Below are 17961 nucleotides of genomic sequence, written 5' to 3' on the forward strand. Positions count from 1 at the left end.
GTTGCAGTGAGCTGTAATCGTGCCACTGCACCCCAGTCTGGTTGATGGAGTGAAACCCTGTCTAAAAAAACTAAATAAAACAAACAAAAAACCCAACAGATTAACCCAGAAATTTTCACACACATTACTGATGGTACTGGGATATAGTCTGAGGACAAAAAGAACTGCAAGAAAACCTTGAACTTCATAGGTTTGTTGTTACTAGTGATATTGATGTAGTAACTCCAGGAACTATCTTTTCTGCATATTGAATAGAGCAGTGAGTAAATATATTGGTATTGTTTAGGAACGGGGTTCTCAATATGAGAAAAGGAAGATACAATATGGAATGGGGAAGATGAAGAACCCTGTTGTGTTGAGTTCAAATTGGAGATACCAGTGTGAACTCAAAAATTTATAATAAATTTTTCTAGCTCTTGTCCATTAAAAGGGCCTGGAACGAGGGACAGCTCAGCAGCAATGAGTACCTAGCAGCCAGATCTTGTTTCTAAATGCATTTCCTGCTAAAAGGAACAGGGCTCCTTGGAGAAATGTTTGATTCCCGGTCTGGCATAGGGAAAGTACAAGGTGAGCATGGAGTACCTTTTTGTGCCAGAAAGCAAGGACATGATCAAATACAGATGGTGACCTGTTAAAAGGACACAGGAACTGGCTTTCAGAAGCTCCCACTGGTCAAATTGGAACATTTTAAACTTTTTTTTTTTTAAGGGTAATAGAGTATAATGTATTACTTTGGGGTGGAAACAAGATCTGTGAGTTCATAGCACCACTCCAGAAAAGAGATGAGATGACGTTTTTTGTAAAAGCTTACTGGCTAATATATGTAGAAGGAATGATAGAATTAGCAAATTGCCGTTTTGCAGGCACCAGTGCAATAAGCGCTTTAGGCAAGAATCGTCTATGGAGAGTAAAACTATTGGATGAGAGATGTTGGAAAACAGAGTATCTATGCAGTCTCAAAATATCATCCCACAGATTTCTCATTAATTCAAATGAGAAAATAGATTCTTACCATTGAAAAAATCTCAGGAGTACCACTTTACCTAAGTAATCAAACCTACCATCACAAAAATGGGACAAGCTGTCCAACATCACTTACGTAATAGTCTCTTAAAACTGTTTAACATGAATCTAACCATGAGGAGGCATCAGATGAATCCAGATTGTAAGCCATTAACAAGATAACTCACCTAGACTCTGCAAAATGTCAGTGTTATGAGAGACAAGACCAAGAAAAGTGGGGAGGGTTCTAGATTAAATTAATCTGAAAGAGACATGACATAAGTATAATTCGATATCTTTGATTGGCTCCTGAATTGAGGCAATTGGGGAATAGCTACAAAGAACTTAATAAGACAATTGGGAAAATTTGAATGTGTACTGTATATTAGATAATACTGTATCAGACTCATTGGGTGTGCTGATGGCATTGTGGTTATATAGAAGAATTTCAGTGCTCTTAGGGGGTATAGGCTAAAATATGGGTGAAGTGTCATGATGTCTGCAATTTTCAAGTGAGAAAAAAATGTATAAACATAGAAAGATAAAGCAAATGTGACAAATGTTAGTTGCTGAATCTAGATGAAGGGTGTATAGATATTCACCATGCTGCTTCTTCAATGTTAATGTAGTTTGACATTTTTCAAAATAAAATGTTGGGGTAAATGAAATGTGTGCTGCAGTGGTCAGGGATTGCTTCATGGAGTCAATGCCATTTGATCATGACCTTGAAAAAGTAGTAGGAGATGGACAGAGAAGACAAGGGATGGCAACCATCAAGTCAGAGATGGGAATGAGTACAGCATCGCTTAGGATCCAGTAGAGGTAGGTAGTAGGCAAGTAATCAGAGATGAATTTGAAAAGACATTTGGGTCCACAGGATGAAAGTCCTTTAATACCAGGTTATTGGAGGCATATCTGATTGTGTAGATAATAAGTTCTTGATGAGAGGGCCTGAGGGAGTAGTATTTGGGTAAGTTAGTCTGTGGTGGTGGAGTGCTGGATGGACTGGAGAGTGGAAAAGAGTTTTTTTTTTCAGTAATCCAGGCATGAGGCACTAGACATGTAGCTTAAAGGGATGATTGTCAATGATTATGTAAAGAAAGGAGCGACTCTGGGAAAAGATTATAAAGAACTTACGGGTTTCTTTGACTGGCAGTAGGGGATAACTGAGAAGTTGGGTCAGGAAGTCTGTCTCACTGGTGCCATATAGAGTACAAATTTGGGGGGAAATTCTCCACTCTTCAGGGTCGCCTCCATACCCCCAGGTTTAGGCTGAGCAGAATCTGAGCTCTGCTGTCAAATTTTGATGAGAATGTCGTCAGGAAAAGGGAGGGGCCGCCATTAAAGTCTTTTCTATCTATGACAGCCTCCATTTCAGGCCAAACTACCTTCCTCTCCCCTTTCCTTGTTTCTCAGATTTTTAACTTTCCAAGGTCTTCCTCCCAAATATGTACTCGGACGCACAACCCAGCTGACACAATAGTCTATCCATTGATTCTGTCCACCAGGCCTGCCTTCCATAGGCATCTCTTCCTCCTCCAGTTCAATGGTAGTTTTCTCTCTTTTAAGCTCTCAGGAAAAAAAAAAAAAAAAAAAAAATTTATGCATCTGTTGCAAGTATACTTATGTTGCCATCTCCTTGTCCCCCACATACCTGCCCTAGCCTGTGGTTTTATTTTAGAGAAACTCTTGATGACTGCTGAAATGGTCTTTGTCCATGCCCCTAACAGTTGTTGACAGCAGGGACATGGACCTTTTGGTTCATTTGCCTTTGATTATGTGGAACTGCTTATGCCTCAGCTCAAATGCAAACCATATCAGGTTCTTAGGTTCAAATGCACCTTCTAGGCTTTAATATGGGCATAGGAAGCCAGCTTCCTGGTGGCGTCAAGAACAAGGCAAGAAGGCCCGAGGTGTCCCAAGATAAGATGGGCTTTCTTTTTAGGTAGGAAGGAGGAGGAGTTCAAGCCCAGCGTGGATAACCCTGTGCAGTCATAGAGAATAAAGTAGGCAGAACATGTAGGAGGAAGGAACAGTGTAGGCAGAGACAGAAGCCAGAAACCATAGCAAGTGAAAGGAGGACAGTAAAGAGCAGGGACCAAGAATAGGACTGAACCCCTACTACATCGGGCACTGAGGACCACAGCAGCAAGATCCTCTCTGCTTTCATGGACCTTGCAACCTTGCATGTACAGCTTTACAGACAAGTGAACAACAGCTTTTTCAGTTGGGTATTTGAGCTGCAGAAAGGATAGATACTGGGAGCTGTGGAAAACATCAAAGGGCACTTCCCTGGGCATCAGGCAGTATACTTCCTGTTAGATGCTGTGGTGAATGGCCTAGCTGAGGACAGATGACTGTTCTCCTGAGTACAGTCGGGAGGTTCTAAAAGGTTTTAAGCGGCAAAATGACAGGGGATGTTAGTAAGCTCATGGCTGTTAGTAAGCTCACCTTGTGACCAGGTGCCTCCTCTGGGTCACTCTTGGCTCTGTTGTGGTTTTTCTTTGCACCAACCATCTCTAGTGTCTTGTCTGGTTTATGTCGTATTTTGTTTTTCTTTCTCTTTCTTCCTCCTGTCCTGCATCGCTCTCTCCTGGGCCCACACTCTCTTCTTCCTTGATGTCCTTCTCTCTCTGATCCAAAGATCAGCCAGTAAAAAGCAGTCTCACCTGTCCAGGTAAGAGGGGTGCCACTGTGAGGGGGGACAAAGACCCCCTCCTTTATATTTATAAGTTACTTGTACCCTCACATGATTTCAAACTTTAGAAGTACCAAAGAATATAATGAAACCCTGCAGTTCCATTCCTGTGCCCCAGCCACCCAGTTTCCCTCCTCAGAGACAACCATGTTATGTTTCTTTTGTATTCTTCCAGAGATATTTTAGATATTTTTGCATATGTAAATAAATATTTAAATATATATAAGCACATAATTTTATTCTCTCTTTTACTCACTTTTTTAAACTATCCAAATAATTCTGTATTTTGTTTATTTCACTCAGTAACATATCATGGAGATCATTCTCTATCCTGTATAAAGAGCCTCTTCATTCTTTTTTATGACTGAATTCTGTGTTATTATATTGCTGTAATTTATTTAACCAGTCACTCCTTGTGAACATTTAGATTATTTCCAGTGCTTTGCCATCACACACAGTGCTTCCATGAGTAGCCTTCTACTTAGTCATTTGCTATAGGTAGGATAGGAATTGCCCCTTTCTGAGGGGCAGCAACTGTTGATTCAGGAACTGGCAACTTGTACACTTTTCCAAAAAGGAGTGCCACAGCAATGATTGAAATTTCTTCTATTCCTGTGAGGGTCCTAGTTGAAGAGGAGATCCAGCAGTGAATCCTTTGATTTGGTGATCAGTACCACTTGGAGGTTTAGGGTCTTTAATAGTTTCCAATTAGGCAAGGTGCCTCAGGCTGGCTGAGGGAATGGAGCTGAATATGGGATTGGAATACTACCACCAAACAGACCAGATTCCGGTTCTCCCATGGTACCCAAAGGATAAATGGAATTTTCAGAGGCTTGGGCCATTCCTCTACTCTGTTTTCTAGAAAGTGTACAAGTTACCAGTTACCCAGCGGGCTTGTACTCATGCCCATTTACCCTCCTGGAGATCACTATGGAGAGGTGGAACTTTGAGGGACAAAGAGATGAAGCTAAATGGGGAGCTTGTCTCTGCTGCCGCCACTACAGCCCCATGCTGTGCTCATGCAGACCTCTGTGTGTGTTTGACCCACCTCGTCCTTCCCTCCAGTCTCCCCTTCCTTTGCAAATCATCGCCTAAAACTAACTGGCTGTTTGGTTTTTTCCTGTCTTTTTCTTGCATTCATTTTCTCTGCTGCTCCGTTCTGTTCCATCAGCCCCATTGCAGCCTGGTAAGACCCAACAAGCGTGTATATGTGTGCACATCCCCTGCTTGCTATTGTCTCTTTGTCGCCTGACTCCAGGAAGGGTTATTTCCCTTCACACCTTGCTGGGTATTAAAGAGATCATGCTTGCCCTGCCAGCCCAGGATTCCAGATAGGTTGTGTTACCAGTGGTGTACACATGACTAATGTCCTACCAGATTGGGTTACAGGGTGGGTAGGTTGGTCTCTCATTATCCAAGACTCAGGGCCCCTTTCGACAGAGCCTCCATATACTACAAGGCTGATCCCTCCCTGCCTAGCTCATTGACATGCTTTCCTTACTCCTTCTCCAGGTTAAGTAGCCTGTCTTCTCTGGGAGATTCTGCACCTGAGCGCAAGTCCCCTTCTCACCATCGCCAGCCTTCGGATGCCTCTGAGACAACAGGTACCCTCCTTGGGAATTAACACACAAACACAGCCAGGCATGGTGGCACCTGCCTGTATTCCCAGCTACTCGGGAGACCAATGGGAGGATCGCTTGAGCCCAAGAGCTCTGGCTGTAGTGTGCTATGCCAGTCAGGTGTCTGTACTAAGTTCAGCATCAATATGGTGACCTCCCAGGAGCAGGGAACTACTGGGTTGCCCAAGGAGAGGTGAACTGACCCAGGTCAGAAATGGAGCAGGTCAGAATACCCATGCTTACCAGTGGTGGAATCACACCTATGAATAACCACTGTACTCCAGCCCGGGCAACATAGTGATACTCCATCTCTTTTTTTTAAAAAAGCACATGGTCTGGTGTGGTGGCTCATGCCTGTAATCCCAGCACTTTGGGAGGCCAAGGCGAGCAGATCACTTGAGGTCAGGAGTTTGAGACCAGCCTGGCCAACATGGTGAAACTCCATCTTTACTAAAAACACAAAAATTAGCCGGTGTGGTGGTGCATGCTTGTAGTCCCAGCTACTCAGGAGGCTGAGGCAGGAGAATTGCTTGAAACCAGGAGGCAGAGGTTGCAGTGAGTCAAGATCGTGCCACTGCACTCCAGCCTGGGTGACAGAGAAAGACTCTGTCTCAAAAAAAAAAACACATGGATACAGAGATGCACACTCATACAGACAGATCGGTATACTCTAAATGTAAAGCAACTTAGTGTTTATGTTGAGCACATGATGTATACTAGGCATTGTGTTAATGGGTTTTATATAAATTGCCTCCATACATCAACGTAGAAACTAGGTTTTATTATCTTTATTTTGCAAATGAGGGAGCTGAGGCACAGAGAGGTTAAGAAATATGTCCAAGTTTGCAAGCTTATTGGGGACAGAATCAGGACTTGAAACCAGTTCTGTTTTAACTCTAGAACCCATGCTTTAATCATTGCAGGATGCAACCACACATACTCATACACATGTACAATGTCTAGTATACACTCACAGGGATGGAGACATTTGGTAGTCATAACCTCTGTTTCTTTTTGTTTTTTAATTCTGTATATTTTTTAAAGGATACATGACAAGAAGAAAACCCTTTCATTTCAGAAATAAAATAAAATATTTCCGAAATAAAAGGGTTTTCTTCTTGTCATGTATCCTTCCCTGGATTTGGCAAGAGACCACTCCTAAGACACCCTGCATAAGTTACCCAGCTCTATAAAAAGAACCAACAAGCATTGGTATACCACTTGCTGCATTCATTGGATGTCACTTAACATGTAACTTCTAGGCTCACTTGGGCTTCAACCCTGGGAGGCTCCTTATCGATAATATTAGTCTTCAGGAGGATGGCTAGACCTGGTCCTGCCTCTTCTTTGACCAGTCTCACCCAGACATACCAAAAGGGACAGACATGTATGTGAGAGACAAGCATTTTAGCACCTCAGAGAAGGGTAGTTTCTTATTTGGAATACAAAGTAAGTTACAGGTCTTGCCAACCACCGAGGGAGGTGCGTCATTGCAGTAGTGTTTAGACAGGAATGGTCTAGGGAATTTGGTTAATGTGAAAAGGCTTCTTGAAGGAGAAAGGCACTGAGGCTTCCCTGGGTTGGTCTTGGCATGTGCACACTAACCTTCCAATGACACTGCATACTCAACCTTTCTCTCCGCCTCCCAGGTCTCGTTCAACGCTGTGTCATTATCCAAAAGGACCAGCATGGCTTCGGCTTCACAGTCAGTGGGGATCGCATTGTTCTGGTGCAGTCTGTGCGGCCTGGTGAGTGCTGCATCCCTCCTGCCCACGGTGGACAGTTCTTGCAAAGCCACCATGTATGTGACAGTGCCACTCTACTTGTGCTTTCCTGTGGGGCATGAATGAATTACTGTAGAACCGGTTCTCCATGGGTGCCTGGGGAAGCCTCTTCAATGCTAAGCCCCCAGGCAGAATTTCTAGAGATTGCACCCCGTGCTTGCTTCCCTGGCTGGGAAGTGAAAAACCAGCAAAATAGCTGTCAGGTCATCATCAGGCAGATGTCTGATTGCCATCGAAGATGTCACAAGATTCTGTGGAAGAATCAAAGACCCCCTTTCTTCATATTTACCTCCACATTACCTGGCTAAGTGCACAGATGGTCACTTTCTACAGTTTTATAACCTGAGACAGGCACAATGGTCCAAATGATTACAGAGCACATTTGCTGATACAATTAACATTAAATAATAAATTACAAACAGATGAATGATATATGTTGGATGTGATGTCAGGGGAAATGGTGTTTGGAAGTTTGAGTAGTTTGTGATTTGAGGCATAGCCATTTTCCTTGTGATCATTTGGGAAGCCCTCTTAAAAGAAACAGGATTTTTAGAAGTAGTTTGAAAGATGGAAATGAAAAGCAGATCAGCAGGATAGGAATTTGGTGGGAAGGAAATGAAGAGTGGGTGGGTATCATAGCCACATCCATCCAGTTACCAGTTGTGTATAGAAGGGGCATGAACAGTCAAAACTCTAGTGTATGCCAGGTAGTGGAACCATTGTTGGTGGTCCAGGCTGAGGAAGACAATCAGAAAGGCAATGGGTGGCTGGGCACGGTGGCTCACGCCTGTAATCCCAACAATATGGGAGGCCGAGACGGGTGGGTCACGAGGTCAGGAGATCGAGACCATCCTGGCTAACATGGTGAAACCCCGTGTCTACTAAAAATACAAAAAAATTCACCAGGCGTGGTGGCAGGCGCCTGTAGTCCCAGCTACTCAGGAGGCTGAGGCAGGAGAATGGCGTGAACCTTGGGAGGCAGAGCTTGCAGTGAGCCAAGATCGCGCCACTGCACTCCAGCCTGGGTGACTGAGCGAGACTCCGTCTCAAAAAAAAAAAAAAAAGGCAATGGGAGTGGAAGAATCCTTAAAGGGTAAAGAAGTGTCCCTAAAAGGAGTAAACTTCAGTGCAGTAAGTAGCATTGGGCTGGTGACATGGGACATCCTAGGCTTGGCTTAGACAAGAGCACAAGGAAAGATTGGGAGCAGGTTTCCTGATAGTGCAGAGCAGGAGGGAAAATAGACTTGCATTGATTTTGGAGGAAGATATGGGATATGTTCACAGGAAAGATGAAAAGAGAATTTCAAATTTATGACCAAAATGAGGTATGTGGATCATATAAGGATATAAATAAGTATGGCTTCTTATGTTTGGGAGTAAACTTATATCAGTGGGAGGTTTGTTTTGCATATCCTGGGCTGAAGCTCTAAAAAGATAGTTTTATTCTTTGCTTCTCTTATTTCTCCGGGTTCCTGGACTAGGGTGAAATAGAGTTAGTGGAACTGCCAGTAACTTGTACTTTTCCTCTGCTGGTCTATCTGGTACAGAAAATATGGGATCCCCTCCAATGAAGTCTAGGTTCAGCTCTCCTTTACCTTCTTCCTTTTCTTAGGCTGAGCAGAGTCAGACCCAGAGAGGAAAGAAGGAAAAGATGGCTTACAAGGAGAATATGAGTTCTAGAGTCTGTGTGTGTGTGAGTGGTGTGTGCATGCATACGTGCGTGTGTGTGTGTGTGAGTGGTGTGTGCATGCATACGTGCGTGTGTGTGTGTGTGAGTGGTGTGTGCATGCATACGTGCGTGTGTGTGTGTGTGAGTGGTGTGTGCATGCATACGTGCGTGTGTGTGTGTGTGAGTGGTGTGTGCATGCATACGTGCGTGTGTGTGTGTGTGTGAGTGGTGTGTGCATGCATACGTGCGTGTGTGTGTGTGTGTGTGAGTGGTGTGTGCATGCATACGTGCGTGTGTGTGTGTGTGAGTGGTGTGTGCATGCATACGTGCGTGTGTGTGTGTGTGTGTGAGTGGTGTGTGCATGCATACGTGCGTGTGTGTGTGTGTGTGTGAGTGGTGTGTGCATGCATACGTGTGTGTGTGTGTGTGTGTGTGTGAGTGGTGTGTGCATGCATACGTGCGTGTGTGTGTGTGTGTGTGAGTGGTGTGTGCATGCATACGTGCGTGTGTGTGTGTGTGTGAGTGGTGTGTGCATGCATACGTGCATGTGTGTGTGTGTGTGTGTGAGTGGTGTGTGCATGCATACGTGCGTGTGTGTGTGTATGAGTGGTGTGTGCATGCATACGTGCGTGTGTGTGTGTGTGTGTGAGTGGTGTGTGCATGCATACGTGTGTGTGTGTGTGTGTGAGTGGTGTGTGCATGCATACGTGCGTGTGTGTGTGTGTGTGTGAGTGGTGTGTGCATGCATACGTGCGTGTGTGTGTGTGTGTGTGAGTGGTGTGTGCATGCATACGTGTGTGTGTGTGTGAGTGGTGTGTGCATGCATACGTGCGTGTGTGTGTGTGTGTGTGAGTGGTGTGTGCATGCATACGTGCGTGTGTGTGTGTGTGTGAGTGGTGTGTGCATGCATACGTGCATGTGTGTGTGTGTGTGTGAGTGGTGTGTGCATGCATACGTGCGTGTGTGTGTGTATGAGTGGTGTGTGCATGCATACGTGCGTGTGTGTGTGTGTGTGTTGGGGAGGAGAGTAGAAGAGACTTCATTTGGATTGGCATTGAAGTCACAAGAGTAATAAAGCAGCGGTTATCTTTTCCAGATACATACTAGGTTTTTTAAATTCACTGTTTCTCGAAGTATAATCTGTGTTCTGCCTGTATTAGAATCACCTAAGCCCAAGATGATTGAAATCCTTTTTCTTGGGGCTGACCTCGGAAACACTGAATTGCTTTCTGGCAAAAAATTCCCACAGTGATTCTCATGCTTGCTGAAGTCTGAGAACTTCTCAAGTTCCTTTACTCTGAAGAGTTTAGTTTTTTTTTTTTAAACACTAAGTTACTAGAAGTCACCTCACGTGTTTCATACATTCAGGCAAGATAGCTCTGTTCTCTTTAATGTTAGTTTCTAAATGAATGTATAAGAGGGAATTTTAAGCTATTTGCAAGTCCTCTTCCATAAATAGCACACTTTAGATGAGGGTAGTCTTGAGTCCCAGTATTGAAAAGCCAAATTGGAATGTAGTCATCACTGTATTTTTCTTTTTAAAGTAGAAACATTTAGATGGGCTTTGTGGGAGTTTTGTTTTCATCAGAGGAATGCAACTTACAGATTTAATGATCACATTGGGGCAAATGTACAATATGTAATTTTTATGCTTCTCATTAACTTGTTTTGGCTTTAGTGTTTTTTGTGCTTCCTGGATGTAAATTAAACTAGGAATATAAGTCATTTAAAACTATCTTATGAGGCTGGGCGAGGTGACACATGCCTGTAATCCCAGCACTTTGGGAGGCCAAGCCAGGAGGATTGCCTGAGCTCGAGTTCAAGACCAGCCTGGGCAATATGGTGAAACCTTGTCTCTACAAAAAATACAAAAATTAGCCGGGTGTGTTGGCACATGCCTGTAGTCCCAGCTACTTCGGAGGCCAAGGTGGGAGGATCGCTTAGCCTGAGAGGTCAAGGCTGCAGTGAGCCAAAATCACACCGCTGCACTCCAGCCTGGGTGACAGAGTGAAACACTGTCTCAAAACAAACAAACAAAGCATATTGTGGTCAAAACCACTGTAGCCTCCAGTTGAATAACAAGTTGAAAAAGTCAAGAGCATATTCTTTTGAGCACCTCACAGTCAGTCACCATCAGAAGCTCTTAATTTGGTCCATTTTAAAGGGAAAAACTGGGCTGAGTATGGAGGCTCACGCCTATAATCCCAGCACTTTGGGAAGCCCAAGGCAGGAGGATCACTTGAGCCCAGGAGTTCAAGACCAGCCTGGGCAACATAGTGAGACCTCATCTCTACCAAAAAAAAAAAAATTTTTTTTTTTTAAGTAGTCAGGCCTGGTGGCACACACCTGTAGTCCCATAGCTACTTGGAAGGTTGAGTTGGGAGGATCACTTGAGCCCAGAAGATCCAGTCTGTAGTGAGCTGAGATCATGCCTCTGCACCCCAGCTTGGGCTACAGGGCAAGACTCTGTCTACAAAATAAAGGAGCAGAGAAACTGTAAATGGCTTAAAACAGTTTTTTTTTAAGAAATAAAACAGTTATCTTTAATGATGTGAACACCCAGAATATCTTTATGAACCTCTCAGGACTTAGGAAACTCTTGTTTTAATCCTTTTCTCTGTATTTCTCTTAATTATTATTTTAACAATTATGTTTCATACAGTAAACTCATTTCCCCCCCTGGATAATAAAAAGTAACTCTGATTTGACCTTGGAACATATCCAGACACATTCGAGTGAAGCACACGTGCTCTTTCCAGAGCCTGGCCCTGCCTCGCTCCTGCCTTGGCCTGGCTATTAGAAGTCTGGCATCTTGGTGAAAGGAAGAGCAGGAGATGGGACCTTATATAGTTCACTCTAGCTTTAGAGTATTTGTGTCACTGGAGTAGAATAGGAAGTACACCCAGAATTTGAGATACTTGACACAGATAAATAAGAGGAAATTTCAGAGGAGAGGTGATCTGACAGGGACCTTGGTGTAGCTTCAGTGGAAGAGGTTGTTGGGCTGTGCTGACCAGGCCTTCTCCTTACAGGAGGTGCAGCCATGAAGGCCGGTGTGAAAGAGGGCGACCGGATCATCAAAGTGAGTGACCCCAACACGCACTCCCACTCCCAGCAGTGGAAATAGATGTGCAGGGCACTCCTGGCCTTGGCCCATCCTGCACACTTTCATCTTAATACCAACTGCCAGGCAGCCACTGAGTGAGGAGTGGTGCCATGCGAGGGAGCATAGTGGTATAGCATAAGAGAGAGTAAGGAGGAGGATAGCTGTGTTCCATATTTTAGGCCCTTCTTGACTCTAAAGCAACCAAACTTCTACACCAAGTTTTATTATTCTCATTTCACAAATTACCAAAATAAGATTAAGAGGGAGGGTTAGTAACTAGTGAAGGATCCAAGACTTCGATTCTCAGGTTGATATTCTTTCCTCCATATAATGCCAACCTGGGGTCCTTGCTCATTCTGAACTACTATAACCTGCCCTGGTCGTTCAGACCTTTCTTCGACAGAATGGTGTTCAAGACCAGCCTGGGCAACATAGTGGGACGCATTAAGGAAATCCTAGATGCAGAGACTTCTTAGTCCTCTGTAAGGAGGAAGCACATTGGGTGAGTGGACATTCACATGTGTGTGAGGCAAGTGGTTAGAAAAGTGTATACCAAAAATAAGTGAATGAATGAACAAATTAAGGAATGAAGAGGTTTTATTCTTGAAAACTCATAGGCTAGCTGGAGACCAAATTCATAGTGTGATTTGAGTAAACAAGTGACCAGAGGTGGCTAAAGAGCATTGGAAAATGGCTTCCTAAAAACGTGGCATTTTGAACTTACAGAAGGATCCCCTAGCTGTTCATCACCATTAATCAATACTGTTTGTCCCTCCAACAGGTCAACGGCACCATGGTGACCAATAGCTCACACCTGGAAGTGGTAAAGCTGATCAAATGTGAGTTGGAGAGAGGTGACAACTAAAGTAGGGGAGCAGATGGTCCAAGAGGGAGGAAACAGGGAGGAAAGGGCAGGCCTGCCATCCCAGGAGGTTTCCTTTGTAGATGTGTGAGGCAGCTGAAGTCACATCTTTAATCTTAACATGGAGTGATCCACTTAAATGGTCACAATTCCCTGTTATTTCAGGTGGAGACAGTACTAGGCTCTCATGAGACATCTTCATTTTTACCCACATTCGTCTTTGCCACTCCCATTTAGACCATACTCCTACTGAGACCAGGTCTCCCTCAAATACCTTTCAATTGCCTCTGCCACTGATGGGCATTCTTACTCATTTGTTTTCTATTTGGCAGGGAAAAGCAACAATAATCTGTTTATAGCCAGGAAGGCCCAACAATTGAGTCTGCACAAATATTCAAATAGAAACAACAAATGTTGAAGAGAGAATTGAAGAATGTGGGGAGTTTGGGAAGAGCAGAGGGCTAGAATCTGAGTGCCTGGTCTGTGCCATGTGGGCAGTATGCTCGGAGCATGACACTGGCTACTTACTTCAGTGAGATAGAGAGGGAAACGGGGCTGCTGAGGCGGCCTGTGGGGCGTGTTCCCAGATATTTATGAGTGGAATTCTAGTTGAGGTCTCTGCATGAAGGAAGGGCAGGAAGCAATACTTGGGTCAATGCAAGGCATGAAGGCAGGGATTAGAGAATGGGTGGGGCATTAAAAGTGAGGAGAACTTAATCTACAGAATTATGAGTTTAATGACAGGACAAGGGAGAACAGCCCTCTCCTGTATAGCTGGGCTGTCTCTCCGGAACAGCACTCCTGGAGCAAATCTCTCTCTGTTTCCCTCTAGCTGGCGCCTATGTCGCACTCACCCTCCTGGGCTCTTCACCTTCATCCGTGGGCATCTCTGGGCTCCAGCAGGACCCATTCCCAGCAGGAGCTCCCCGAATCACGCCAGTGATCCCCCAACCACCACCTCCTCCACCTCTGCCACCTCCACAACGCATCACGGGACCCAAACCTCTACAGGTAATAGTCCTTCTGGCTTTCTTTGCTCACCCTAATGTCCTGTTGAAAAGCTCCGCATTGGGGAGGAAAGCAGGTTAAATCCAATGGGGCTGTGGTACACAGAGACAAGCCAAAAGACACATGGAAGACCATTGAAAGAGTTGAACAAAAATGAGGGCTGCACAATAACAGTTGTTCCATGCCTTAGTGTCCTCCTTCCATGCAAATGCATATGAGGTTTTATCACACAGTAACACTGTTTGTTTCCTAAATGTGTAGAAGGCTCTAAGGATGCCGTCCAAAAGTGCTCCTCATCGGAGAGAGAGTGTACACTTCAGGCAGGGACAGAATGCATCTGTTCAAGACCGTTGCCAGTCAGTGTTAACCAGGGTTTGGTATAAAGTTAAGGGGTAGGGGAAAGGCTTTCTAGAGAAAAAAGCCTGCTTCGAGGTGCAAAATATAGAGCCCCCTCAGTAAAGGGAGGGATCAGAAAAGGACAAAAACAAGTAGAGGCCAGGTGCAGTGGCTCACGCCTGTAATCCCAGCACTTTGCGGGACTGAGGAGGGAGGATCACTTGAGCTCAGGAATTCGAGACCAGCCTGGGCAACATGGCAAAGCCCTGTCTCTACCAAAAATACAAAAAATTAGCCAGACATGGTGGCATGCATGTGTGGTCCCAGGTACTCAGGAGGCTGAGGTAGGAGGGTTGTTTGAGCCCAGGAGGCAGAGGTTGCAGTAAGCCGTGATTGTGCCAATGCACTGCAGCCTGGGTGACAGAGTGAGACCCCATCTCAAAGAAAAAACAAACAAACAAGTAGAAAGAGAACTCTAGAAGCAAGAAACACCTATGTGAAGAGTTAAAGGGGGACAAAATGCAGACAAGTATAGGGAACAGGATTTTTCAGTTGGATTGAAGACTGAACTCAAAAGTCCTGGGAGACTTTAGGGAGCAACTTGATACCAAAGGTGATTACAGCCAAGGTTTCTAGAAATTGAGGCATAAACTCGAAATAAGATTTTGTGTTTACTGCATTCCATCAAGGTACTGAATAAAGCATACTTATGATCCAGGCTGTACTCTCATAGCTTTCCTTGCCCAAGAATCAGCAGATAGAAGAGAGTTAAGCTATTGAGTTAGTCCCTAACTCTTATGTTGCCATGTTTTCCATCTCTAGGATCCTGAAGTTCAAAAACATGCCACCCAGATCCTCAGGAATATGCTGAGGCAGGAAGAAAAAGAATTACAGGTAAGGTCACTGCCAGGGGTAGACTGGCCATTGCCTGAGTGAAATGATACTTTATCAGAGCAATCTGCCAATGTACACAACTTAATTTACAGGCAATATCCTATCACAGTAAAACCTCAAAAAATAAAACTTCCAGACCACTAAAGAATTGTCATTGGCCAGTAGAATTTGTTAAAGCAGAATTTCACCAATAAAATGAGTAGGATTCTCCATGTGTAATAGATTAAGATAGTGAATATGTAGACAAAAAAAACGTCAGTGGAGTTTATCTGGGACATTTCCAAGGAAGGGAAGGAAAAGAAGGAAGAAAGGGCTGGGTAGGTGAGTGCTGGACCAGACTGAAAGAGGTGGGGAGCACTTGGGTGAAGGATGAAGAGTTTTTGGGCCTAGGAAGTGATGTGCATGGAGAACAGTAAGAAGATGAATTTGCTCGAGTGGAATAACAGATTCCTATTATAGTTATCCATGTAAGTGCCACCATATATAAAACATTGTTTTAGTTTCTAGGCTATATAGAAATAAAAAAGATTAGATGGTTCTTGCCCTCAACATGTTTAAAATCCAATGGAGGAAATTCAGATTACAGTAGGAGGGAGAGTGGGAGGAACAAAGAGCTTACAATAAGAGAACAAAGAAGAGAAAAAATAATTAATAATGGGAAACATTGGGAAGGGCTTCACATAGAGGATAGTATTTCAGCTGGGCCTTGAAGATTGATACTTTAGTAGGCAAAAGAGATGAGGGAGGGAATGCTAGTGAAAAGACAGCATAGGTCAAAGGCACAAAGATATGAAAATACATGTATTTATTTCACAAGCACTGAGTCCTTGCTATATGCTAGGTACTGTGTGTGTGTTGGAGCAGTAGATGGGGGTAATGTTAGGGGTGGGTGTTGGAATGGTTACAAAGATAAACAAGAGGTGAACCTCTCCTTTAATGAGTTAGTGATTTCATAGGATATGGATGAATGAATGAAGATATAATATATTATGGTAAGTGCTTATATTTATATATTGGCAAATGTCAGAGTAATCAAGACAGTATGGTACTGGTTCAAGGATAGACCTGTAGATCAATGGAATAGAATTCAGATTCCAGAAATTAACCCATACATCTATGGTCAATTAATTTTCAACAAAGGTACCAAGACAATTCAATGGAGAAAGAATAGTCTTTTCAACAAATGGTGCTGGGACAACTGGATACCTACATACAGATAATGAATTTGGACCCCTACCTCACACAGTAAACAAAATTTAACTCAAAGTGGACAAAGACTTAAATGTAAGAGCCAAGACTATTTTTAAAAACTGTAAAACTCTTAGAAAAAATTTTAGGTAGTAGTAAATCTTCATGACCTTGGATTGGGCAGTGGTTTCTTAGATATGACACCAAAAGCATAACCCGCCCCCCAAAAAAGATGGATTTCATCAAAATGTAAAACTTGTGTGTGTTAAAGCATTCTATCAAGAAAATAAAGACAACCCATAGAAGAAATGGGGAAAAATACTTACAATTCGTGTGTCTGATAAGGGTCTAATACCAGAATATATAAAGGACTCTTAAAAGCTCAACAATAAAAAGACAACCCAATTTAAAAACTTGCAAAGGATTTGAATAGACAGTCTCTAAAGAAGACAGACATACAAATGGCCAATAAGCATGGGAAGATGCCCAACATTGTTATTCACAGGGAGATGCTAATCAAAATGACAATGACCTACCACTTCTCACCTATTAGAATAACCAAAATAATGGAAAATAACAAGCGTTGTGAGATGTAGAGAAATCTAAACAATACTTGTTTATGTTTTGTCTGCATATTCACTATCCTAATCTATTCTGCCACTGATGGTGGGAGTGTAAAATAGTGCAAGCACTCTGGAAAACAGTTTGACAGTTCTTCAAAACGTGAAACACAGTGATACTAAATGACCCAGCAATTCCACTCCCAGGTGTATATCCAAGAGAATTGAGAACATAGGTTCACACAAAAACTTGTACATGAACATTCATACCAGCATTATTAATAATAGCCAGAAAGTAGAAACAACCCAAATGTTCATCCGCTAATGAATAGATGAGCAAAATATAGTCTGTTCATACAATGGGATTTTACTCAGCCATAAAAAAGAAAGAAGTACTGATAAATGCTACAACATGGAAGAACCCTGAAAACAGTATGCCAAGTGAAAGAGGTCAGACACAAAAATCTACAGGTTGTATTATTCCACTTACATGGAGTGTCCAGAATATGCAGATTCATGGACAGAAAGCAGATCAGTGGTTGCCAGAGGGTGAAGGAAGGGGAAATTGGGTGACTGCTTACAGGTACCAGCTTTCTTTTTGGAGTTATGGAAATATTCTGGAATTAGATAGTGGGGGTGGCTGCACAACTCCGTGAATATACTAGAGACCACTAAGTTGTACACTTTAAAATGGTGACGTTTATGTCATGTGAATTATAGCTCAATAACAAAAAAAAATTTTAATGCTCTTGAAGCCCAAAACAAAGCATAATTATTTATGCAGTAATCAGAAGGCTTCATGAGGTGGTGCTTGAGTTGGTTTCAGTATCCTGTTAATAGAATATTGAAAATGGCAGTGGGACCAGGAGTGGTGGCTCATGTCTGTAATCTCAGCACTTTGGGAAGCCAAAGTGGGAAGATTACTTGAGCCTATGAGTTCAACACCAGCCCAGGCAACACAGTCAGACCATGTCTCTAAAAAAATTTTAAAGATTAGCCAGGCATAGTGGTGCATGCCTGCAGTCCTAGCTACTTAGGAGGCTGAGGTAGGAGGACCACTTAAGCCCAGGAGTTCGAGGCTGCAAACCTATAATTGCACCACTGCACTCCAGCCTGAGTGACAGAGCAAGACCCTTGTCTCAAAAAGAAAAAAAACGCAGTGAGTGTTGTGACTGGAAGGTGTTACTGGCCTTGAATACCATGAGGAGCTTGGAATTTGTTTTGAAGTCTATGGG

General features: G+C 43.4%; 1 protein-coding gene and 1 long non-coding RNA gene across 40 annotated transcripts in view; both read left to right on the plus strand.

Annotated features, from left to right (window-relative positions):
• ARHGEF11 (Rho guanine nucleotide exchange factor 11) overlaps positions 1–17961 on the plus strand; it is a 110701-nt gene that overhangs the window by 54762 nt on the left and 37978 nt on the right. For 14 of the 39 annotated variants that reach the window (XM_077941909.1, XM_077942047.1, XM_077941916.1 and 11 more), the window contains 6 exons: positions 5213–5304; positions 6969–7067; positions 11805–11854; positions 12660–12717; positions 13573–13751; positions 14907–14978. In XM_077941909.1, coding sequence (XP_077798035.1) covers positions 5213–5304; positions 6969–7067; positions 11805–11854; positions 12660–12717; positions 13573–13751; positions 14907–14978 — 550 coding nt within the window. Of the gene's footprint in view, positions 1–3646; positions 3680–5179; positions 5305–6968; positions 7068–11804; positions 11855–12659; positions 12718–13572; positions 13752–14906; positions 14979–17961 lie in introns of all 39 variants that reach the window. The other 25 variants (XM_015112408.3, XM_077941957.1, XM_077941829.1 and 22 more) reach the window with 4 other exon arrangements.
• LOC144330474 (uncharacterized) lies at positions 7864–10646 on the plus strand. The gene is made up of 2 exons (XR_013396652.1): positions 7864–9082; positions 9749–10646. It is a non-coding gene; the product is annotated as an uncharacterized LOC144330474 (long non-coding RNA).

This window comes from Macaca mulatta, chromosome 1 (genome assembly GCF_049350105.2).
Source record: "Macaca mulatta isolate MMU2019108-1 chromosome 1, T2T-MMU8v2.0, whole genome shotgun sequence".
Classification (NCBI taxonomy): Eukaryota; Metazoa; Chordata; class Mammalia; order Primates; family Cercopithecidae; genus Macaca; species Macaca mulatta.